General features: G+C 46.2%; 1 protein-coding gene across 2 annotated transcripts in view; it reads left to right on the top strand.

Moving 5' to 3' along the window:
• CCDC65 (coiled-coil domain containing 65) overlaps positions 1-25782 on the top strand; it is a 209905-nt gene that overhangs the window by 140268 nt on the left and 43855 nt on the right. For both annotated transcript variants that reach the window (XM_069653849.1, XM_069653848.1), the window contains one exon: positions 24454-24651. In XM_069653849.1, coding sequence (XP_069509950.1) covers positions 24454-24651 — 198 coding nt within the window. The remainder of the gene's footprint in view (positions 1-24453; positions 24652-25782) is intronic.

The following is a 25782-nucleotide window of genomic DNA, read 5'->3' as shown; positions in this document are numbered from 1 at the left end:
TTGGTTTTTAAAGGGATAGTCCAGTAAAAAATGTTATTTAAAAAATAGATAGGCAATATAAAAAAAATAATACTAGCACTATTTTTTTTTAAACTTCCTATGGACAATTTTGAGCTATTCAAGCTCAAAATTCGCAAAAGCAAGCACATAGGCGCATCCATTTTGTGAAATGGATGCCCGCCTGTGCTGGCTTTTGCTTTTGCGGCACTAATGAAGGAAAAGCCAGCCAGCTGTAGTAAACAAAAGCTACCGCTGGGTGGCTTTTCCTTCATTGGTGCCGGGACTCGGAGGACGCGGACTGGAGACCAGAGCAGGAAAGCTGCAGCTGAATCTCGGTAAGTGCTATTTATTTATTTTTAAAAATAAGCACTAGCTGCGTTTTTTTTTCTAAGTTTTCCGGGCTGGAGTAGCCCGGAAAACTTAGAAATAAAACTGCAGCTTTAAAAACGTTGTATTTATGTTTGCGGTCGCTTTTGAAGCGACCGCAAACATAAATACAACGTTGTGTTTGAAAACGCTGCGGTTTTTCTTTCCAAGTTTCTCAGGCTCTTCCGGCTCAGAGGAGCCTGAGAAACTCGGAAAGAAAAACCGCAGCGTTTTCAAACACAACCGCGTTGTGTTTATGCCTGCTGTGGCTATCACTTTGGGTCTCCGGTGCTCCCCCAGGGGAGCACCGGAGACCCAAAGTGAAAGCCAAGGCAGGCAGAAACACAACACGGTTGTGTTTACATGCCGCTGTGTTTCTGCCTACAGCTGATTTCCCATTTGGGGCTCTCGGGCTCCCCACGGGGGGCCCGAGAGCCCCAAATGGGAAATGCTAAATGCTGCAGTGTTTCTGCCTAAATCTGCCTTCCCATTTGGGGCTCTCGGGCCCCCCGTGGGGAGCCAGAGAGCCCCAAATGGGAAAGCGGATTTAGGCAGAAACACAACCGTGTTGTGTTTCTGCCTGCCTTGGCTGTCACTTTGGGTCTCCGGTGCTCCCATTGGGGAGCACCGGAGACCCAAAGTGATAACCACAGCAGGCATAAACACAACGCGGTAGTGTTTGAAAACGTTGCGGTTTTTCTTTCCGAGTTTCTCAGTCTCCTTCGAGCCGGAGGAGCCTGAGAAACTTGGAAAGAAAAACCGCAGCGTTTTCAAACACAACGTTGTATTTATGTTTGCGGTTGCTTCAAAAGCGACCGCAAACATAAATACAACGTTTTTAAAGCTGCGGTTTTATTTCTAAGTTTTCCGGGCTCCTCCAGCCCGGAAAACTTAGAAAAAAAAACGCAGCTAGTGCTTATTTTTAAAAATAAATAAATAGCACTTACCGAGATTCAGCTGCAGCTTTCCTGCTCTGGTCTCCAGTCCGCGTCCTCCGAGTCCCGGCACCAATGAAGGAAAAGCCACCCAGCGGTAGCTTTTGTTTACTACAGCTGGCTGGCTTTTCCTTCATTAGTGCAGCAAAAGCAAAAGCCAGCACAGGCGGGCATCCATTTCACAAAATGGATGCGCCCATGTGCGTGCTTTTGCGAATTTTGAGCTTGAATAGCTCAAAATTTTCCATAGGAAGTTTAAAAAAAATAGTGCTAGTATTTTTTTTTTTTATATTGCCTATCTATTTTTTAAATACATTTTTTTACTGGACTATCCCTTTAAGGTCACTATATCTTGTAGAAGGTTGATCAGCCTTACTCTTGATTAGAGGTAGAGGCAATGAGCTTAAGAAGCATTCATTGAGTGTTCATTACTGAGTGTTCTGTGAGAAGTATTTGAAGATGAACTTAAAGAATGGGGCATCTATTTAAATGTATTGATGTGCTATATGCAGTGGTCGAAGTGGGAGGGAGCGGTCGGGAGCGGTGCTCCTCTACTTCTTTTAATTAAGTTTTACCGTTCCTATACTTTTATTTTAAAAAGAGACCGTTCCGGAACGGTTTCGTTTTAAAATAAAAGTCTAGGAAGAAGTTGAAACTTGCACTTTCAGTGCACTGCACAGGACGTTTTCTTAAAGAGCAGGCACGTGTGTTTTGGGGGTTTATTGTGCATGGGAGGGGGCGCTGCAATGGTGTCTGTGGGGAGCGTTGCAGGACAGTAGGGAACATAGTTCCACTACTTCTTTTCGTACACTTCGACCACTGGCTATATGTGGTACGTGTCTTTTAATACACACCAAGGGCTGCTGGATCGTGTGAGCAGTGAACTATCAATACAAATATATGTGACATTGGTAAACCCCTCCTGGGCAGATAAAAGAGATTAGCCGCACAGTGACTGGTATATGCTTTTCCCTACTCCTACTCCTACCACATCCCCTGCTTGGGGGAGGTCTTGGACTCTCCCCTCTGGGTAGAGGGAAGGCTCTGAAGGTAGGTGTAATAAAAATCATGTCAGCACTGTGTGCATGTACCAAAGCAGGGCACACAGTGGTTGGGGGAAAGGAACGCAGCAAATGTACCTTTTGCCGACAGCACCAAAAATCCTTGCACTGGCCTTGACTGTCTGCCCTTCAAATGTCATTCTAGAACCGCACGTTATAAAACACTTCTGTCAGCCTGTATAAAGTATCATGTCAAATGATTTCGGAAAGTTGGGCCCACTAGTAGTACTCCTACGCACTCCTGTTTTGTAGCGCATCAACCAGCATTGCAGACTTTGTACTGTGAAGGCATCATTTAGAAGAAAACAGAACAGATTCAAATCACAAAATAAACGCTTTTATTAACTTAAATGTCAGGATGGAAAAAGGCCTAAATTGCCCTATTCTAAAATGGAATTTCCCAACCTAAAGAAAACTAAGCAATGTCTGAGTCAAACAGTTCAACTGAAGAATCTGTCTGTGTCCAAAACCTATACTAGCCCTCACAACTAACTTTATACAATGTGCAAGGATATCAACAACCAAAGGAAAACAGTGTTTAACCTAAAGTTCGGCCCCATTCCTAGGGTAAAGTAGTTTTTTAACACAATCTCAGAATTATCCTTTGTAGAAAATAGGGAAATTAGGGAAATTAGGGAAAATGGTTTGAATCAGGACCCAGCGTTCCATTCCTTAGGTTAAAGGCAGTTCACAACAAAAGCACTGGGGTCCACTTCCCCAAGTTCAAAATAGTTCACAGTAAAGGCACTGGGGTTCCCTTCCCCAAGTTCAAAATAATTCACTATAGAAGTGCTGGGGTTGAATAATTCACAAATGGTTCACAGTTTTAAGTGGCTCAATAGATTCCCAATGTCTGGTTTTCACCTTCTGGTGGTTGACCTGCATTCAATCCAGTAGTTGGGTGGGAAAAAAGAGCCACTTGCTTTATTTTACTTCAGTTCAATGTTCAAAATTGGTTTGTAGGTTTTATAAAGATGAGCGATAAAGATTTCTTTTCATTTGCACCATTGAAATGTCTATTTCGCAAATTGGAACCTTTCAGGAGTGCCCCCTTTCTTTTCTCAGGTTGCGTGGTCCCTTTTTCAATTCACGTGATTGTTAATTCATTAAACAGTTCAGACGGAGACTTTCGAGAATGTTTTCCGTTTCTTTCAGACTCACGCGACCACTCTGCTACATTGTATACTTCTACAATCACTGGTTCCTTCACAGCACCCGCGGTCAGTTTCACACCGGGTTTCCTGGTCTCTGAAACTCACGGCTTCCTTTGGAGGCTTCTTGCATACCGCGCTGGACTCGCTTCAATTTGTTTGCCTCCAGGGTTCCTTCTTCTGCCCCTGAGACACCCCTGTGCTCTCACAGCACCACCAGTTTCTTTATCAGAAGGTTGCCCCACCAGCATGCCACCTTCTCTTGCCTTGCCGTTATGACAGAGAACTCCTGTTCTCACGCCGTCCCACTTTGGACCGCCAGCCTCTGCAGTCCCTGGTATTCTGACCCTCGTCACATGGCAGCTCTGCATCCAATGTCTCACAGCAGTGTCTCGCCTTTCTCTCCCTCCTCCCTGTGCTCTTTTGACTTTCCACCTTTTATACACCTCTGGTGTGTGTATGAGCTGCAGGTGGGAGTCCTCTCTTTCAATTGCCTGATCATAATTAGGCTTATTAGTGTTGCATGCCAGATCTTTGTAGTAATATTCCTCTGAGGTTCTCTTCCTTGTCTCAGTACCAGAATGGTGAGATTGCATATTGGTGTGTATGCCTCCTAGTCGTCTAGTGGATGTTATTAGGAAAATGGGATACCATGTCTTTCCCAAGGGCCCCCTACTCCCAGTCCCCAAGGACCCTCCACCCAGGTGATCCTCCCTTGCTTGTCCACCCCCAGGGTCTCGATCCAAAGCGATGTCCTTTCCCTGGCCATCTGCGCAGAGGTTCCATGGGGAATAGGAGTGAGAATACCCTCAGGTTTCTCACAGTTTATGTATCGTGAAATGCTTTAGGACTACCATGTACCATCAAATGCTTTGGTACAACAACCAATTTTGAGGGGTAAATGGAGAATGTGCTACTCAGACACTGCCACCATGCGGCCACTGTCATAGCATGGCATTTTAGCAGGTCTCCAAAATACTGTGAAGCGCTAGAGGTTTGAATGAGATCCTGTGTCGGTTGAGGCTTTTAGTACTGGTGTCGTGCCATTGTTGACTTGTTCCGATTGACCAAAGTCAGTCTAAAAAATGTGACTTCTCAACTGGCACAAATATGTCCTCAGTCCGGGAAGAGGAAGACTCGCTGTGGGTAAAGGACCACGAACACAAACATTGTTTGCACCTAAACCTTGGTTCATTGGAGCGTTCTCTTATTTATAGCGGGAGCACAGTTTTAAGTACACATTCCTATACTGTGCAGTGTGCTAAACAGTCGGGGGTCAACTGGGAACCAAAGTGGCCCTGGAAATAATTTTCGAAGTGACCCCATATTACACATTTTCAGCAAGCCCAACTGTTTTCCTATAAGGAAATCTGGACATAAAATAGGCTACCACACAAAAGAGGCCTAGGGTGCAGAGGCCTACCCTGTAGGTCTACCCTATAGGCCAGTTCACCCCTGGCACCGGTCCGTCAAATGTCTCACATTTTCAACATGACTGGTGGCCCAGCTGATCCTTTCAGCATCAGGTATTCACCAGCCTGAAAACATCTTTTACACCCTTGGCTCTCATGGATTCCTAGTGAATTGTTGAAATGTACTTTGGGAACCCGAGGGAGAAATCCCTATTCATTTGGGCAGTTGTACTCGACACTAGATGGGACAAAGCATATATGTTCATTGGAGAGGGTCTGGGCCATATTCCAAGTTGGGCATCCAACACAGACTTCTGGCTGAATATGGTCCTCGGCTTCATGTCTCGCACCCCATGCTTTCATTGCTGAGACTCAAAACAATTAAGCAGTTAGGTGGGCCTTTGGCTTATTGGTTGGAGAGATGGTTCTCATCAAGTTTCAAGGTGGCTGGGAGGCTGTTCCAAAGGGAGACCCCTGCCGAGGACAGAGATCTACCCTCGGCTCATTTCTTTGAAAAACGACTGACCCTGAGGGAGTTAGAAGTAGAGGAGCAAAGGGCTCGAGGGGGGAGGTATTTACAGAGGGTTAGTTGGAGGTATTTTGGACTCAGGCCCCGGAAAGCCTTGTGGACAATACAGAGGGTTTTTAATGTCATCCTTGCGTCCACTGGGAGCCAATGAAGGGGTTTCAGTGCTGGAGAGAGATGATCCCAGGGCTTGAGGCCAAGGACAAGTCTTGCACTCCAGTTCTGGATTAGTTGTGAAGGGCGGAGAGTGGATGCAGATAGATTTAGAAAGAGGCTGTTGCAATAATCCAACCTGGATCTGGATGGTCCTTTGTAACCTGGCAGCAAATATATTCTAGTTTCATTGAAGTGCATCAAGCACGTCTTCCAGATCATCTAATTTAGAATTGTTTGTCTGTCTTTATAATCTAAGACCACAGAGGAGTGCTTGGTGCACAAGTGTCCTGTGCGCTTGTTTGGTCGGAGAATGGTCAGATAACATCAATGGGAACTGATGTTTTGTGAAGCCAGCCTCCAAGAATTGTACATGGGGGTACATCTTCATCTTTAGCCATTGTGATGATAGTAGGCCAAAGAGTGAGGCCCCATCATCCTCCAATCCATGGGGATGTGAAAGGGGCTTGTTCCCCAGACAAGGTCAGTGGCAGAACTGTGTGCTGTCAGGGTTCCTACAAAGTCTCAATGGCAGATTCTACCTAGGAGCCGGTGCCTTTCCCTTACCTCTTCCCCAGACAAGTAATGTTATGTTACCTGCATTTGTAAAGCGCACGGTCGCCAGACATAGAAAGGGTTAGAGGCTGGGCCCAAGCGCAATCCGACTGCCACACCTCCCCCACCCAAGGACACACGCAGATCTCACAATCCTTCAAGCTGCCACTCGCCGGTGGAATAACAGGACAATATGCCCCAGAAGCTGTTCTAATGCCATACGGTCAAGCATTCCAGAGATTGCATGAGGGGATTCCCCTGATCTTCAGTGCAGCTCTAGACCACATTCACACCCCACCATCAAATCCTTGTCTCCAGACAATGTTGAGTCATTCTCATACTGGAGCAAATTGTTTGCCACCGCCTAGTGCACCTGATTCTATTTCCACTATTCCAACAGGAGAATCCTTACATGAAGCACCCGATTGCACTCAAGATCCTGTCTTGTATTTCCCCATGGCAGACTGCAGAGGGATGGGTCCTTCTATATAGTAGGATCACTGGAGATAAGGAGGAGCTCACTCTCGCATCCACACTCAGCAGAGGCTAGCCACACCCCTATGATGGAGTCTAATTCCATTACTACTCACGGAGGCTCCTTCCGATCCTTTGCCTTCTTCTCTTATTAAATCGACCATTTCTTGCTTGCATCTTGTGCTTTGGTTCAACACTTTCCTTCAATATCGTCTTTTCACCAAAACAAAAGATTTAAACAAGCAACAATTATTCCTTTACAAAAGAAAAACGAATCTTGATAGATCTAATCCTTCTAACTATCATCCTATATTTCTTCTTTATTTATCCAAGCTACTGCAACAAGTTGTTCCTTTTCAGCTACCTAGTTATTCTTGTTAAAATAATTTATTTTCTCCTTTGAAGTCTGGTTTTAGGATGGGCGATTGTACAGAAACTGCACTGTTAGCTGTTTCTGATTGTATTCTTCACGCTCGTCATCTCAACCATTCTGACTTGATACTCTCTTGGATGCTTTCGACAGTGAATCCTCCAACACTTCTGAATTCTTACTTTAACTGAAAACTCTCTCTCCAGGTTTAATTTATGTATTTTATCTGTTTATTTTTTGTTTCCTAATGTGGGAACACGCCTGATTTGCATGGTCTTTCTCCTTTTGTAATGGCTTAACAGGCAAAGAATGATGGTCTGGAGGGTTGCCCAGAGCAATGCCAGAGGTGCAGGAGAAAAGGGGTGCCACTTTATTTTGCAGTAAAGGAATTACTTCAATTTTTCCTGCACCACAAAATGATACTTTTGGCAGATTTATCACTGTTGGAAGCACTGCGCAGTTGCTTGTTGCTGGAGGTAAATCCTCCACTTTACTTCCAAAAATCGGTGGATCTACTGTGCAGTAACTACAACGGCGGTGAATAATCGTCAGAGTTCCCTGTGGAGTCCAAAGGACTCAAGAAATGGGGAATTACAATGCTCTTCCACCACTTGCATTTCCATGGTAAACACACGGGACAAAGTGGCGGTAATTATAGCTGATTTTCGGCTTCATCACGAGTTGGGTGGTAAGCCCTAAAAGTGGCCACTGGTGATCCCAATGCACTCCAGAGGGCTACATAAGGCACACCCCTACCCCTAACACTGTTTCCAACACCATGCTTCCCCAAACCACTTGCCACTTTGAGCTGGGACAGCTCATGCTGTGCCTGGAAGTAGAGATGTAGGACAATCCGGCTAAGGCACAGGGAGTACAGGGGGAGGAAGAGGAGGAGAAAAGCCCATGATAGGCGTGCACCGATCCCCAGGGTCAGGCCCTCACCCTGCACCCTCACTGACAGCCAGTTGGTCACCTTGTACCACCTCAACAGGGAGACCATAACTGAGCTGCACACCACAATACAAGATGACATTTGGAGCAGGATCAACATACGGACATCCGTGCCCCCACTGCTGAAGCTAGTTCCTTGGAACTTGCACATTCCAGCACTACATGGCCATGATGCACGGCATGGCACAGCCCACATTCTGTGCCGTGTTGGCCAAAGTGCTTGAAGCCCTCCTGCTGCGAGTGCACTGCCTACCACCCCAGTTGGTGGCCTACCATGCCCAGGAGGTGGCCTACCATGCCCAGGAAGCAGTGTACCATTACCGGAAGCACTACAATTCCCAACCTGTACATCACCCACTGCTGTGATCACTAGCCTGGTTTCACACACGATTCCATGGTCCTACAGAAAAGTGCACTGCCAGGATACATTAAGAGGCACAGAGGACAATGGACGTGGATAGTGGGTGATTGAAATTGCCTGCATGCATGTGCTGCGAAGCACCTGACCAAATGGGTCTTGGGGGACGCTAATGACTACACAAAGCATGTCAAGAAGAGCAAATGTAAAAGTCGTACATGACCACCTCCTGCACCAACGTCACAGTACAGTCCAGGGAGCGTGCACATGTTGGACATACCTGGATGCAGAAGCTGATGAACACATACAGTAGCAACTGCTAACACAAACGTGACTACAGGTACCACAATGCAACATGCACAATCCAAAGCAATGCTGACAAATGGTCACATTGCATCGCACAACAGCAATCCTGCCAGTACCACAGCTGTGCACCGAGCCCGCAGTGCCGACCCGGTGGCCCAGAAGCCTAGTGAGGGCTAATGGCAAACCCAGAATGCCACATGCACGAGAGAAATACATTGCCACAAGACAGCAACCATATCAACTGCACATGTCACCAACAGACACCATACGTTATATCTGCTGCAAGGGAACAGGGTGCATGTGAAGTAAAAACAATGCATGATACGAGTGACACAGCATGCTGTGAGACAGGCATGGTATCAAGAGAGAGGCAGACTCAAAAGGGTTATTTTGAAAACCTTTATATACTAAGGTTCCTGTGTTGGTGTAATGCCTAGCTGGCCCCAACTCTAAAGGGGTAATTCCCTTAACTGATGTTTCTAATGGCCGTCGTTGTCTAAGAGACCAAAATAAAAGTCTGTCTGAGTCTAAACCTATGCTTGCCCTCACTCGGTGTACAAAAATGTGATAGAAAGTCTGATAGGTGGTATTCTTACCAGGTACTGCTTGGTCAATAACACACAAATACATTCACTCCCTTTGTTTCATTCAGATGCTTCTTTCACCCCTTTTCTTCTTTTTTCCTTTCTGTGCACACTTGCACCCTCTTTAGCGTGCCCCTTACGGGCCACTTGCTATTTCTTTTCACTCGTTTTCTACTCCGATCTGTCGTTTCATCGCTCCTATCTGCTTTTCTTACTGCTTTCTGCTTTGTTTTAAACTTTTTCTGCTTTCTGCTTTTTTTTGCCATGCTTTCAGCCTTGCTCTAGCTTTGCTGCACTTTCATCCTTTTTGCTTTTTGCTTTCAGCTTTCACACTTTCCTTTCTTTACTATTCCGTGCCACTTTTCTGCCCGTGTCTTACTCCCGCTCCACTCTCATTGAAACGCACGCTCCTGGGTTTCTCCCACATTCTCTATGAAACTCACCGGGCAGCATCGCGTTGAGAGGTGGTTCCTCTAAGCATTGCGGGTTTGAGGTCAGGGTCTCACCATCTGCCCCTCAGACATCCTTGGAGTCTGCACTGGCCCCAAGGGAATGAGCACTGGACCAAGCCTGCAGAATTCAGGCAACGATTCTCAGGCTCCCTGGAGGCACGGCTCCCTCGCCATGCTGCAGCCCACACACACCAGGCCAGCGTTTCCGCATACCGTCTTCCTCCTGCCTGCAGCTCCTGCTTCTCTCTGCTCCTAGGCTCCATTGGTCCGGACTGCATCCCCAGCTCGTTCCTTTCTCTGTGAATGACTATATCTTTTTATAGCTGAACAAAAAGTCAAGTGGAGTCAGGTTGAATGGTTACCTACAAATGCCCGGCTCTGCCTGACTCTATTAGTGGGGCAGTGGTTTTCTCTAAAGTAGGTTTCCCTTACTTTCCCCATGTTATTCCTATGTCCTCCTAGTCTCAGAATTTGTTGGAAATGGGGACGAGGATGTGAGGTGAATTTGTAAACATTCTCTTCAGGTTAAGGGAGAATGTTGAAAGGGATAACAGGATTTGGATTGAGTTCTGATCATCTTATCAGGGTATTGACAGGTGGTATAAGAAACTTTCCTGATTTGCTCTTTCCCACAGGAGGAATTTGTTCCTTTCTTTATATCTGCTGATGACCTATGTTTATTGGGTTTAGGTGGTTTTCTCTATGATCTGGAGAGGATGAATAAATGTTGCTCTCAGCGCTCTGATCCTGTTTACATGCACCTTCCTCCCTCTCCCCCTTGGGTAATCGGCTCCATCTCTTCTCACTCTGGGACTATGATTGATAATGTGAGATCTAAGATTCTTGCTACCTGGATTTGGGTTATGAGAATCAAGGTATCCCAAGAAGGCATCTGGGACTCCGTCCTCCACCACTGTCCAGTTAGAATACTGCGTCTCTCCTATGGTAGTCTACTGAGGGCAGCCCCGGCCTTCCCTACTCAGATGATCCTCCCTCGCTTGTCCACCCCAAGGGTTGGATCCAAAAGCAATGGCCCTCCCTGGATACCTGACTAGAGGATTCTCAGGGTATACATGGGAGAATACCCCCAGTTTTCTCAAAATGCATAGGCACATGCCACCAAATGAAGCCCCATATGCATGCACATGATGTCAATTGCCCCGATACTGCGTAAGGCCACCCCACACATAGCACTGTGACTTATGTCTGAACCTCCCCCATGCAGGTGACTCTGGATACCCACAGCTGCCCTGGCTAATGACCCCTTTGCGGCATCCACAAACACACCAGGGTATGTCATACAACCACGCTCACAGCAGGACCCGTGTGTGCATCAAGCGTAACTTTTGGCCTCCTACAGGCATCTTCCGCTGCCTCGTCCGTACTGGTGGAACCCTGATGTATGCTACAGAGAAAGTGGGTGGAAGTCTGCTTGTATGTGCCATGCTGAATAATATCTGCCTGAAGAGAAATGCTCTGCTACCCCTGATGTGGACATGCCACCCCCCGAGGATCAGGATACAGTGCCCGTGGAGAGGCAAATGCCCACATTGCCAGAGATGTGAGGGATGGGAGCCTGGAGACTGATAGACAATTTCTTCAGACACATTAACATGGCACAAGCCTTGCACGACTGTGTGACACTCACCTCTATTAATGAACACCACAATGTGCTCTGGCAGATGGCCTCTGCAAGTACCGAGACCCCTTCCGCCATCTCCCTGACCCTCTGCCCATACACTGTCAGGGCAGCAGTACTGGCAGCTGCATCTGCCTGGTTCCTTGACATGTGTGAGAAACCAGAAGGTGTCTCACCCAATAGTTCCCAGGGATCTGTCATCCAGGTGGCCAGGACACGGCCATCACTTTTGGATCCAGTTCCTGGGGGTGGACCAGTGCGGGACGATCACCTGTGTGAAGGGTCTTTGGGGAGTGGGAGTGGGACACCAGAGGGTGAGATGTGGTATCCCCTTCCATGTAACACCTTTACCCCATCCTACCAGGTAGGATACTTAGGAATTCAACTCCCCCTCCCTTTCACAACACAAACACTTTCTCACAGACAGCCCGCTATGAGAGAAAACAGACTAGCACCTGAGCTGTATACCTGACGTGTCCCAATACAATGGTTAGGCAGGGTCAGGCAATTACTGACCACCATGCACACCTGACTTCAATTACTTTTCCCCACACGGATAAAAGGCAGAGCACGAGAGCACACTCTGAACGAGGCAAAGCACACAAGGAAACAGCAGTTCCAAGAGGTCAGTTTAACACAAGGAGAAAGACGACGAAACCGACGGGATCACAAGCAGGGAAGTTCTCCTGACGTTCTCGACAAGGAACTGTTACTTTAATGAAGCCTTGAGAATAGAAAGTGTAAGACCAGGAAACCAAGCTGAGGAATTGTGCAATGTGTGTCAGAGGTACTTGAGGCCCTCCCAAGTCGATAATCAAGGTGGGGAGAATCGCCAGCTACCGTTGTACTGTCCTTGGCTCCAACAACAAATCAGCGTCAGTGAAGTCAACACAGCCGGTGTGTTAGGGAGACAGATGAAAGACTGGTCTGTGTTGAAGCCAAAGTTGCAAGCAGAAACATTGTATGGTGAGCGCTGGAACGAACATTGTATGAAATGTGTGTGATAACCAACGCAGGTAAAGTTGAACTGCAGATGAGTGATTGAACTTTGAAACCAAGATATACGATACCTTTGACAGAGTGGTCTGGCACTGCATGCATGCTCAATCGATGGTGTCTGTAAGGTGTCCAGCTGATAGTTGACAAAAGTGAAAGAGTGGCAAAGGATTGTGAGTCGAAGTGGTTGTGCAACAGGTCAAGCCAAACCCTGTGCACTATCGAAACTCTTCGATGTTACTTCAGTAAAGAAAGTAGATGGCAAAGTAGATAAAGGCTGGTCTGATAGCACAGCGAGTAGAGCGCTTGCTATGATATCTGTGCAGAGCCTGCTAACGCAGGTTCGAATCCCGGCAGGGCCAAACTCAGCCTTTCATCCTTCCGAGGTCGATAAATGAGCACCAGACACTGGGTGGGTAATAATGAGCAGTGCTCAGATGCCTGAGGGTTCGTAGCGCTATATAAATACTAAATTATTATTAAAGTTGGTTCGAGCCCGATGGAGGGAGATCAATGAAAGCTTTGTGTTAAAGCAAGTTTGTGTTACAATAGATGAAATTGGTCCGAGCCCGGCAGAGGGAAACTGATTGAAGATTTTGTGTTAGAAAGGATCTGAGCTAGGCAGAGGGAGATCCGGGGTGAACCATGAATCACTCGAGAAATTGGATATGTGGAAATCCTAAGAAAATTGTGTATACATGAAAAATGAATTTTGGGTTAAAGTGGATCTGAGCCCGGCAGAGGGAGATCCAAGGTGAACAGTAAATCACCTAAGGAAAGTGTTCGTAGGAGAATCCTGTAAGGAAAGGAACTTTATTATTTGTTTGCTGTATCAGGCCCTCTGAAAGAAGAGACTTTGAATGACAAAGAGAGTTTGGCACAGAAGGCCATGATGTAGAAGTTTCGAACTGCACCCTCGTGCTAGACAAGCCAGAGTCTGTGCTAAGCTCCAGTGTGCCGCTGTGTCCCATGCTGAAAATGTGGGGAAGGGAAGCGAACGGCTTGAATATCCTGACATATAATTTCTTGAACACTTTCTTTTGCATACCATTGGTTCCCACACTATTTGTATTTAGAGCTCAGGATTGGCAATAGGGTTATTAGTAAAGGCCCTTTTATTTTTTGACAAGACACCACTAGGACTGCGTTATTATTATTTGATGGTTTAGATTTAGGATTAGATGGGCGTTTTTGAAACCCAATTGAAGTTCAATAAACACCCTTGAACTGTGGTCACTTATGTCTGTCTTACTGTTGATACCATGCCTTCCTTACACGTGGTCCGCACAATTCTGCGGGTGGCCCTAGCAGACAGTCACGGATTGTCTGGAAGTGTTTCCGATTGGGTGTGCCCAATTTCCTCCATCTCCCTCTGTCGTCTCTCCATCTCCTGCAGCCTCTGAAGCACGGTGTTGGTTGGCGGTGTGCTGAATGGGAGGGGGGTTGTGCTGTGGCTTTGGGCTGTTGGCAAAGGAGCCATAGGATGGTGTGTCGATATCCGGCTCAGGTGTCCGGGCACTCTAGCGGCAGTGAGGGCTCATGGGGGGCCCTTCTGCAGGCGGTGACACTGGGTTGATGTCCCATGTGTATCAACAGTTGCCCTGCCAGGAGGTGTGCCCTCTGAGTCAGTCACTGCAGCTGGGGGATTGGGTGTAGTGGGCTATGGGGTGCTTCGGTTATAGATCAAAGGATCGAATCAAAAGGATTGAATGACAAAAGGGTCGAGTCAAAAGGACCGAAAACAAAAGGTTCGAAAAAAAAAAATCATTTTTTTATTTTTTGGGGCGGGGGCCCCCAACCTCTGTTTTTGTGGTAACAAACTAAACGGAAACCCCCCAAAAAATATATAATTAAAAAAAAAATTCTACCCTTTTGTTTTCGATGCTATTGACCCTCACCTTTTGCATTCAACCCTTTTGTATTGGATCCTTTGACTGGACACCGGGTGCTTGTGGTGGGTGGCCTATGGTGTTGCCGTAGGTTTGGACTTGCTGGGTCGTGGCATCTCACGGCAGTCCATCTTCCCAGGCATAGCCTGTGTGCACCTGTTGGTGGTGGTGGTTGCTAACCTGGACAGCCTGGATGTGCCAAATCCGGATGGACCTGCCCTCTCGCCCTCCTTTGATTCCTCTGGTGATGTGTGAGTGCCTGTAGTGGATGTATGTATTTTTATCAGGTATGGTTCATTTGCTATAGTACAGAGTGGAACTCCACACATTTGGGCAGATGGGCATGGTTGGTCAAGGGACATTGCATGTGGGTGTCCGGTAATTCTTCATTTTTTCTCTGTGGAAGCTGCCGAACCCCACAGTCCCTCACTGACTGCTCTGTGTCCTACTGATCTTATGGTTTCATCAAGACCCAGGTCGGCCTCGGAGCGAAAAGGGAATTGGATAAAATAACAGAAGACACTGGTGCTCATCTTGTTTCTCTGCCGGGCTTCCTGTACAAGAATTAAGGAATAATATTTCCAAGTACTTTCAACATCCCACCTTCTTCTCTTCCCACCAAGAATTACCTGTGTGTCCTCTGCCTATGCCTAGAGGATTCTATACAGTTGTAGTTGCAGCTGCGGAACAGTGTATGCTTTGTAATCCTGTTGTAGAAACACTTTTCTTTTAACTTCCAATTTTCATAGTACGAAAGTCTTAGTTCTTTTTTTTCCATATTTATTTTCAAGAATTTCAAATAACCAAAGTCAAAAGTCTTATTTCTTAAAGTCTTGTATTTGTAAATTCTTAACCTTGCTTTTCTTCAGGAAAGTCTTCAGGAAACTAGTAATCTATTAACTCTTTTAAACTTCACTTTGTAAATTGTGCTGCTTCTCTAAAGTGGTTCCTTAAATGTAACAATTTAGCTGACCTAATCTGTGCAATTCTTTTCTAAAATAACTGCAATTTTATCTGAAAAAACTACAACTACCCTAAAGCCAAAGACAAATGGCTGCCGGTGTTCTCAGAAGAGCAAGGAGCTCAAAGTGAATTCGGCGCAATAAATCAAGGGGTTTTAGCACCAGGATCACGCAAACCCATCTACCTAAAGTAAATATTAACTTTAACTCTAAATGTATTTCCTAACATGAGGCCTTGAGTGAGCAAGCCGTGTCTGCTTACGCCATCTAGTGGCGAGCGCGCATTCCTGCACTTAGCTTTAATTTCGTTTCTTCTAAATGTTTATCGTGCCGTTTATCGTGGCTGCGACAGATTTGTGTGACATCCCTGAACCTTTGAGCGTTAGTGTTCACTCTATCTGCGAAAACGAGCGCGGAACAAAGTTAGCTCAGCTTTCCTGCACACGATCCCCCAGAGAAACAAATGACTGTGTTGTTAATTACAGAGAAGTTAGTTCCTTCTCACCAACTAAGCGCTATATTAATGCAGTACATTAAAATGTCAGTACGAACAGGAATTTCAGAACATCAGTCCTAGCCAGTCATGCATTTTTGAAATTCTGAATAATCATAAAGTAGCTCTCAAATTGCAGCGCTCCCACTGGTAAATAGTTGCTGCGGCTCAGGGGACGTCATTTCACCAAAATGCCAGGCGTAGCGGAAGTGACATCACATGACCCTTGTCCTCTGATGACATCACAGGAAGTGATGCCATTTGATCCCACCCAAAGTGATATCCCGGGAAGCGATGGAACACAACCTTTCACCCCTTGGCAAAATAGGAAGCGGCATCACATAGCATTGTTCCTAGGTACACTATGAAAAATAGGGTTACAATATCACTATAATGTGAAATACATTTCAGACAAGAATGGATCGACATATGTATCGTTAAGATCAGTGTGTATAGGCCCATATTACCAAATTACTGCGAATGCAAGCAGATGTCCATGGCCAAATGATAATCATGTGTTTATTATATAGCACTTACCCTTAAGCGCTTTATATCGAAAAAATATACATACAATGTCACCCAGCCTATGTTGGTACTCGTTTATCAACCTCAGAAGGATGAAAGGCTGAGTTGAGGTGTTTCAGAACAGACTAAACCAGTGACTCACCCCCTGAAGTGTGTCTAAAATAAACCTTTTAATGAGTCTAGCAATTATTGTACAGAATTCCAGAAAGACACATTATTTGATATTCCTATTCTTTCTTATTTAGGGTCACTGCTGAAAGTGTTAAACCTGTGGAAACCCTGTTTTTTTTTTTTTTAAGAGGCCTGAACAAGAAAGCCAGTCACTCCAGAAGCAAAGAACCACATGGCGCTGGCCACAGCCCAGGTGCTGGCCTTAAACAAAGACACTTATTTCTTTCTTTTTTTTTTAGGGGTGGCAAGAGCAGCCTCTGGAGTAACAAGGGAGACCTCCGGCAACCCCTAAATGATGTCCCCGGGCTCACTGTACCTTTCAAGGCAGTGAAATAACCATTTGCATACAAGTCTGGTCCCACAAGGACAGTCCAGAATCAAAATGCTAGATAATTCTCCTCTGACCAGAGGACCATCAGCAACACCAGACACATGCTGGTGGGTGCCATCAGTGAGGTGAAGCCGAGCATCATCAAGTTGACATTATTCCTGCAATGCCCAGGGTCACTGAAGACTGTCGTAGAACTGCATTAAGTGGCATGCGCTTCTATGCAGGAATGTGTACGTTTACTCTGCCGGGCTATAGTAATTTGTATATCCAACATTTTAAAACATTTTATTTTCTTCTGCATCTGTGATACTCGACCAATATCGTCAGAAGAGTGAAGGGGGCAAAAAAGATCTAGAGCAGTACTTGTACAAAGATACCTGGAGTAAAGTCTCCCCAGCGTCCGTCGCATTGTGGTACCGTAGTCCTGCATTTAGAAAGGGCAATGCAAACGTACAAGTACCAGAAAGTGCAGAAAAATAAGGACTTCTTTTTTATTATTATTATTATTATGTTTTTTTTATTTGAAATAAACTACAGTTTATGCACAAGGCACAACTTTTGTTTCAAAAAGAAAAAGTTCATCGTACATACATAAGAAATTCGTACCAGAGCAATTTTCCTACGTTCACTCCCTCATTTCTTTACACCAAGAACCACCCAATTCATAAGTTCATTCATTCCCCAGTCATGCAGCCACCCAAAGAAAAGGGTGCAAAATTGCTAGTGATACGCTACATTAGACGTCTACTGCCAAAATCATGTCCAAATAGTTCACAGACCAGTTTTGTGTTATTCCCAGAGATACACCTTGCCCACCACTCATCCATGTTGTTATCTAGTAGCGCAAACTTTCCAAGATGTAGAAAGCGTTGATTTGCTAACTGAGTGCATTCAATGAGCAAATGTCTCAAAGTTTCAACACATACTCCACAGAAGCGGCAAAGATTGTCTTTTATGGATTTGTCGTTCCTTTGCCAGAGTATTTCTTTTGTTTTTAGGATATTTATCTGAAACCTGAGAAATTGGTCACAATGATGGCGAGATGGACAAAGCAGTAGATAGCGTGATTGCTCGTTCAGTTTTTTTGGGTCACATCTCATGGATTTTACTGATTACATTATTTGACGATTTTCTTGATTCACAATCCGGGCCCAATTGTCAAATTTCTTTTTTGTACATTGTGGGCGATTTATGATCTCTCGATTACTTATATCTGCGGCTTCTAAGAATGACAGTAGCTTGCGAAACCACAAGTTAAGTACATTTTTATTGTTTGGAGCGTACTTGTTGGCAAAGATTTGGTAAACTGGTGCTGGAGCCTTTAAAGCCATCTTGCGCATTGACATGCTAGAGTTCCAAACCACTGTACAGTGTATCGAGTTTAAGGATAATTCATGTTGCAGTATTTTCATTGAAGTTGATTGTGGAAGCCTTAATACATAAGGTAAAAAAAGCCCTTCTAGCATTTGCCAAATTTCTTCGCCTATATTCCATCCTGCCTCGGCGCCAAGCGTTATGACTGGCACAACTTTTTGTAGATAGAATCTTAAGACAGGTTCCAATGAAAACTTTCCATAGTGCCTATTGATTTTCGCAGCTTGTCGAGCGAGCATCAACGTTTTTGCTTTTAATTCTTTGACCCAATGGTGTTCGCAAATAGAGTTGTTAAATTCAATGCCTAAGTATTTTATAGCGTCAACAGAAGCGATTTCGGTATTCGCAACTTTCCATCTGAAGGCTTTGTCTCTCTTTGATTTCAAGTTTCCCACTGATAAGATTTTTGTTTTTGATGTGTTTATTGTCAGTTCATTCGCGATCATATATTCCTGCAGACTTGTAAGAAGGCGCTGAAGACCTATTTGTGTTCTGTCGATCAGCACCAAGTCATCCGCATATATGATGCATTTAATTGGTATTTGGTTGATCATTGTTGGAAAACAGTGGACCTGCTCAAGATGGTTTGGCAGATCAGCCAAGAATAATTTGAAGAGCTCCGCCGCGAGCCGACAGCCTTGTTTAACGCCTTTGTGGGACCAGATTGAATTGGATAACAGCCCGCTGTTGTTTAGTCGCACTCTAATGGATGTTTGGTCATGAAGGGCAATTATTGGCTCGATAATAGAGTTCGGACATCGCCATTTTGCCAATTTTGCCCAGAGTAGGCCACGATTCACACTATCGAAGGCCTGCTTCATATCTACAAAGACAAAATGAATTTTTCTGTTTGCCTTTAGCGATTTAAGTTTCAAAATGGTCAAAATTAACAGGTTTACGTCTACACCGACACCTTTTGTAAAACCAGTTTGGTGTGTGTGGCAATCAGTGAGATCTTAGCCTAATTTGCAAGTTTTAGTCTTAGATTTGAGCCAAATAATTTGTCAATCGTATCCAGCAGTGCAATTGGGCGATAGTTGTTCGGATCGTCCCAAATGCCCCTCTTGTGAATTGATACAACTATTGCAGTAGTCCACGAAGCAGGCATTTTTTTTCGCGCTGCAATTTTGGAAAACCGGTTCCCAATAAATAGTGCCCACTCACTAGAATGTTTTTTAAGGGCGACATTAGAAATTAGATCAGGTCCAGGTGCACGCAAATCTTTTAGTGCTTTTATGGCTTCAACGATCTCAGCATGCAACATCTCCACATCCCATTGGGTGTCAGCAACGATGGGCGGTGGAACCATCGCAATGTTTGACCTTTGGAATACCAGACAGAAGTAAGTATCCCATGCCTCTCCTGAAATTGTATTTGTTAGCATTGGAGTGCATTTCGAAAGGTCCATATTCAAAATCTGCCAGATTTCGCGTGTTTTTAGTCAGAAGTAGATACAGCATTGACTCAGCTCGGTCCTGATCGATGATATTGACATGTGATTTTGCCCAGTTTCTATAAAGCGCTCGTCTTGCTTTCACCGCGTCTTGTATTTCTGATCTTGGCAAACATTTTTTGATTGTTCTTAGATCATTACGTAATGCCTTTTTTGCTTCATGTACCACTTTGCTGTAGCGATGTAGATGCAACTGCCCTTGATTCCTGGATAATTTTGTGGCAGAAGTGAAGTCTGTTAGTAGTGGGATATAGTTGATGCCTTGAATAGCTGAGATGCTCTTCAGCCTCATTCCAAGTCCATGGATCTGCTTTCCATTTATTCAGAGACGATTGCCCTTGCAATTTGTTTCTAGATTATTCTGATAGACGACAGCCTCGAAAGTCGAGGCCATCATGCAGCTGAGGACTTCACTTACTGCTCACAGCAAAATGGAAATGCTTGAGGTGTCTAAAGGACAGGGACAGTCATCTCACACTGAGGGGCCCAGACCCCCTAATACCTGCAGCTGATGTGGAATAGACCTTTGCTTTTCAGGAAGATGTCATGCAATGGGAGTCTCTTACTCTGATTCCAAATCCCTGTTATGGCAGAAAAGTTGAGTATTAAGTGTCTGTCTACCATTCTGTTTTGACGGGGCGCGCCACAAGGTGGGTGCAAGCGCAGAAAAGGTCTTGCCTTCTTGACACTCCATGAGAAATGTTGACACTCTGAAATCTGTTGATGTGTGGTTGGGACGTGCCAGCTGGGGGTGTAAACAATGAGAGATTACAGATGTAAACTGCACTGCTCAAAGTCCTCCCGCCTCATCGCAGACCTGACTATATGAGGCGTTCCACCTTGCAAGACAGGAATCCCACTGACCAGGGAGGGGAAGACTTAGAAAGTTGTTATGATGCTGGGAGTATCTACCACTGTCCACCACTGCAGAGCGAGCAGTAGACACTTATGAATAAATCCCTGTAGAACGACTGCGTGCCACTCGCCTCTGAGCGATGCACCTCAACGCTAGCGGCCTTGCTCAAGTGCTATTGAACAAGCATGGCTAATTGTTGCAGCAATAGACCTTAAGTGCTAATCATGAAGTCTGCCGGCGAAGAGGACATTAAAAATAAATACTGCGATGGGTCTCAGCTACATGGGAGGCGCTTTCATTAGAACACAATTACTATGATATCGCTAACTACAGCAAGGATATCTCTCCTGCCCTTATAACGGAGAGGAAATCAATCCGGCCCCTTCTCTTCACCAAGGATCTACTCCATGCTTGCCACTGATTCACTACTGATAAAAGAGCCGCAAAGGACATTCAAACCTTACCTGCACCAGTCCTGCCGCACTATGCTTTGAAGCTCGCTCTGTCACCCGCGCACGGTCCTCAGTGTGGCTGACTGCTGCTGCACTCATCGCTCTGCTCTGCTACTCTCTGCCTCTGGCCCGGACGAGATATGGTTGCTAAGCATGTCGGCAGGCCTATGCAACGCTAATCAGCCATAGCTTGAGCAATAGACCTGAAGGCACCGACGCGCCTCGCTGCTTCCACTGGCCAGGCCTGGGGTGGCGTCAGGCGCTTGCTCGTTATTTATAAATAGTTTGTAACAACCTATAAAAAAAATTCAAGCTCCAGGCCAGGCCAGAGGTCACAGAATTATGCCAGAGGTCGCTGGGGAAACGGCAGAAATCGCTCTTGCGACCTCTGGAGACCCCCAATTGACGTCCCTGCTGCAGCTGTTCTTCCTCAATCTTTAACATCTGTCGTCCTGGTCACATTCCAAAGGTAGGCCTCAAAGGAGCAACTGAAAAACATGACTTCTTGATATTGATATTGATATTTTATTTCTATCACACTCGTGCACAAGTGTTTCAGAGCGCGAAAAGGCAAGGGAGGGGAACAGGGGAGAACAAAACAGCGATCTTACTAGGCCCAGTGACATTGAGAACGCGCAAGTTCATGGGAGAGGGGGAGGGGAAAAGTGCGGGGAAAGAGTTCACCTCCAACCTGTCTTTAACATTCCATTGAAGAGTGAAAACTCCATATTGCCCTGGGTTACTGCCCAATCCTCCATCTTGTGAGCTGACTACTGCAGGTCTCTGGGTTAAATGGTTAAGGAACATAGTATGCATTTTCTTTTGTTGCCAACCCCATAAAACTGCCTGTACACAACTAAGCCTACGTGTCCTCACTCCCAGCCTAGTTCTAGTAACCCGCCTTTCTAGAACCCTGACAGTGGGCACAGCATTGTGGGAATGGTTGCTGCAGTGTGTGGGTGACACATGGCCAGTGTGTGTGGGGAGGGCAGGGTGTCCATGCTGGAGCAGCTGACGTATAGCTTGAATGCTTGTGGTCCTTCATGCACCCACATCCCCTCCCATGGTGGCGCACACATTGTGGGAGTGGGTGTGGTGGCTTCCTCTATGGCACTGCCATGGCACTAAGGACTGTGCAGACTGCAGTTTTGCACTGTGGTGTACAGTGATTGGTTATCTGCACCCTTGTCAGTGTAGGGAGACATGTACTTCCATGTGGCCGTCTGCCATGCCAACATGGGGCAGGCCAACTGGGCCTGCAGCATCTTGGTGTGACTGCTGCTCATGCACTACAATCCTGCTGGCACACGGGGCACCGGCAGGGATGTGGTGTGCATGGCACTTGGATATGTCACTTCCCACCCCTTCCCACTGCTGTTGCGCTCAGGGGGGGGCCTTGATTCCCTGCCCCATGTGGCACCCCATCACTTCACAACGATAGGCCTGCCCAGCTTATGGGTCAGCCGACATGCGTCCCTATCCACTGGGGCATCTTGTGCTAGGCTGACATTTGTGCATGGACATGTTCCGGGGGTGACGGGGGGTGTTTGACTCGCCACCTGGCACACGCCTGCGCACCTCTGACTCCCTCAATGTCCAGGACCCTGCTGCACTTTTCCTCCCAGGCAGTGAGGACAAGTGGTTCTACGGTACCACCTCCAGTCGGCACGGACTCCTGGCAGTGTTGGGACAGTAGTTCATGCGCCTTATGTCATGTGCCCGTTCTCCCGGCGGTTCTGGGATCGATGGCGTTTGATCCGCCATTGACTTCCCCTTTACATTCACCTACACACCGCATCCGCAGTCTAGTGTTTTGGGACGAAGCTGCCGTCGGGAGTATTTAGCCAGACTCCTCTCGGAGATCGCTGCATTGCAACTTTGGAATTTTTCACTCTTTGTTGGTGCATTGCTTTGTTACTCTCTTTGGCTTTGATAAGCCCACTTTTCTTGTCCTCTTCCGCCCTCGGCAGCATTTCTCTCCCCTCTCGTCCAGGTTTCTGTTTCTTCTGTTCTCTTGTGCCCACTGGCACTCCTTCCTGGCTCACAACTCTCCCCTGTCTCTCCGAGCTCTCACAGGTTTGTTGCATTACCTCTGGCTCTCTGCCCCCCCCTTCCCTCCGCTCAGATCTCTCCCTCTCTTTGTCCCACACGTAGTCTGATTCTGTGTTCTCCCTCCGGACAGGGCTTTTTGTTGCGTGCGGTCCAGTAGCTTTCTCGTCTCTCTGGCACGCCTTCTGAGACTCGCACAGCCTTTGTGAACACAGATTGTTGGTGCTCACCTTCTGGAGACGGATCCTATTCCCCTTCATGTCATCCCATCCTCACGATCCTTCTGGAGACAGAAACCACCACAACTCCTCACTGTCATCAACTCAGGTTTTTTTTGTTGTGCCATCCGAGTCTTTTTTCCCCTACTTGATTGCCGCAGGACCGGGGCCACATGTCTCTGGTTCTCTGGGTGACCATTGTGGCGTCGTCCTGTGGCAGACCGTATCTACACAAAAAAAAGAAATTACAAGACTAGAGGAAGAAAGAAGCATCCAGTGGATATTAGCTTAAGCCCGACAGCGAGGTTGACAGCCTGACCCTGAGGTCATTCCAGTGCTTCCTACAGTCCTCCCCATTACGGGCTATGCTGGTCACAGCAGTCACCTTCTGGCTGATGGCATGCTAGTTGGCTGTACTGCGCTGGTCTGATGGCCGGTAACACTAATTCCGCTCTGTGGAAATTGTGCCGGAATACCGCCGGACTCCTGATGAGGCCCTTTGACAGTAATTAAAATGACTGCTGAATTAATACCAAACTCGGAATGAGGCCTACAGTCATTAGTTACTCAGTAAATAATCCTCAATGTTTATTTAGAAATATGGACAGTAAATAGTAAGGTATTGGCTTGTAAAGTACACCCAGATATCGTTAAACCAATAATTTGACCTTGTAGGAAATAGTCATTTAGGTGGTGATTGAGACAGATAATTTTTTAAAGCACTGTGGGGCTCATTTTGGGGTCCCGTCGTAATTCGGCTGCAGAGATCTTTATGCGTGCACTTTGGCGTGCAGAGGTCCCCATCACCGAATTTTGGTAATTTGCACGGCGGAGTGCAAAAGTGCAGGGCAAAAGTCAGCATAATAGTATGTACGTTGCCTTTTGCACACCGCTATGCAAACTGAGTAAACGATGCCTGCTACATACACATGACAGGCAGTGTTTACAATTGATCCCTTTGGAGTCCACCTGTATTTTGCTGGTGCAAAAAGCCAGCAGATTCCATAGGGATCCCCAGCATTTGCGCCAGCATGAAAATGCCTGCGCGCACAAGGGCGACGGGCGGGAGCGGCAGAAATGCAAGTTGCGTTTTGCTCCTCCTCTCCGCGATACACATTATGGAAGTGGGACTTGATGTGAATGGAAGGTATAAGAGCCTTACACAAGACTTTTACTCCTTTCATTTACTTTATGCCCCAACCCGAAATGAGATCCTTTGTGAGTTTGATACTGCACAGGACATTATTGATTATGCTAAGGATCATTGAGCACATTTGGAGTGTCTGAAGAGCAAGCAAATAATTGCTGAATAAGTGTGCCAGGGAAAGCAGAGTGAGTACAATATGTTTTGATGGGTGTACAAGGGGGTAAGCATGTGTCTTGTCTTGCAGTGCTTGGAAGAGAAGCATGCTCTGCGTGTGCTTCTGGAAGGGAAGGTGGAACAACTGTGGAAGCAGTTCCAACTTGCATTGAAGAACTATACAGACTCCACTGAGGACCGCAAGATTGCATTCGAGGGACTGAAACAGCGAGATGACAAGAGCGCCATGGAGATTGAAGCGCAGATGAAGAAACTGCAACGTATCCAGGTAAGTTCATTACAAAATCCAACTCATAATCGGCACTCTTATACTAAAGGTAGTCCACAGTACTCCGTTCCAGACACCAGGGGCTAATCTATCCCCTTATTTTCACTTCTGGAGGCAGCCCCTTCTCGTCCGTGCCTGTTCCTTTTACTTTGTTGATCATGTTCATCCTGCACCGGTTGGTTTCCATTCTCCTCCAGCCCACTCTCCTTGATGATTGACTGTGGTAAGTCTATTATTTACAGTCCCAACAGCCCCCTACGCGACGCTCTATGTTGAGGCCCTTTTCTCCAGCTCCCTCTATTCCATTATGTTCCAGGGTAAGCCTTTTCCCTACTGTGTTGCTCCTCCATGGTGTGCCTGAGTGAAATCTATCCCTCCAATCTCTACTCCTGTGTGGTGGGCGTGGGTAAGCCCTCATAGCTCGAATCCCACTCCTCCACAAGGGGATATGGTGAGCTTTTTCAGCTAACCTGTTCCTCCACAATTGGACAGGAATAGTGCATTCTCTTCAGCCTGCTTCGCCACGATGAGTAAAGTGAAATTCTTATGTCGAGGCCCTTTACATTCTTGATTGGGTAGGATAGCCCAGGAGCAACGCGTCTGTAATGGAAGTAAGACAACACAGAGCAACACAGTTTCAAATCCAGGTCCTGCTCTTAGAGACTAGTCTCCGGTATTAAGCGGGTTTTAAAAGATTAATTAATTAATGGGGTAGGGTGAGCCTCTTCTTTCCAGACCCTTCTGTAATTATAGGCTGTGTCCCTGCCCCTTCATGGTCTACCCCAGTGAGCAGTCTACTTCTAGTCGTCATACCCTATTGCCCTCCATGATATGCCTAGCTGCCCCCCTTTTTCACCAATTCCTACTTATTTGTGATGTTAAATGGTGATCCCTGCCTTCGAGCTCTGCTCATGATGAGCCTCTTCCCTCACCGCTAGTCCTTGGTTTTAAAAGATAAACCTCTTTCACCCCCTCCTAGCTCCTGAACACCATAATGGGCCAAGGACGGCCTTTCTCTCTAACTTGTATGCCTCCTCAAAGGGCAAAGGTACACACTCCATGCCCAGCATTTCTGCTTCATAATGAGCAAGGGGGAGCACCGTTTTCCAACTTCATGAAGAGACAGAGTTT

Source organism: Ambystoma mexicanum, chromosome 3q (assembly GCF_040938575.1).
Source record: "Ambystoma mexicanum isolate Mex_15411 chromosome 3q, UKY_AmexF1_1, whole genome shotgun sequence".
NCBI lineage: Eukaryota > Metazoa > Chordata > Amphibia > Caudata > Ambystomatidae > Ambystoma > Ambystoma mexicanum.
This window is presented reverse-complemented; position numbering and strand designations above follow the sequence as displayed.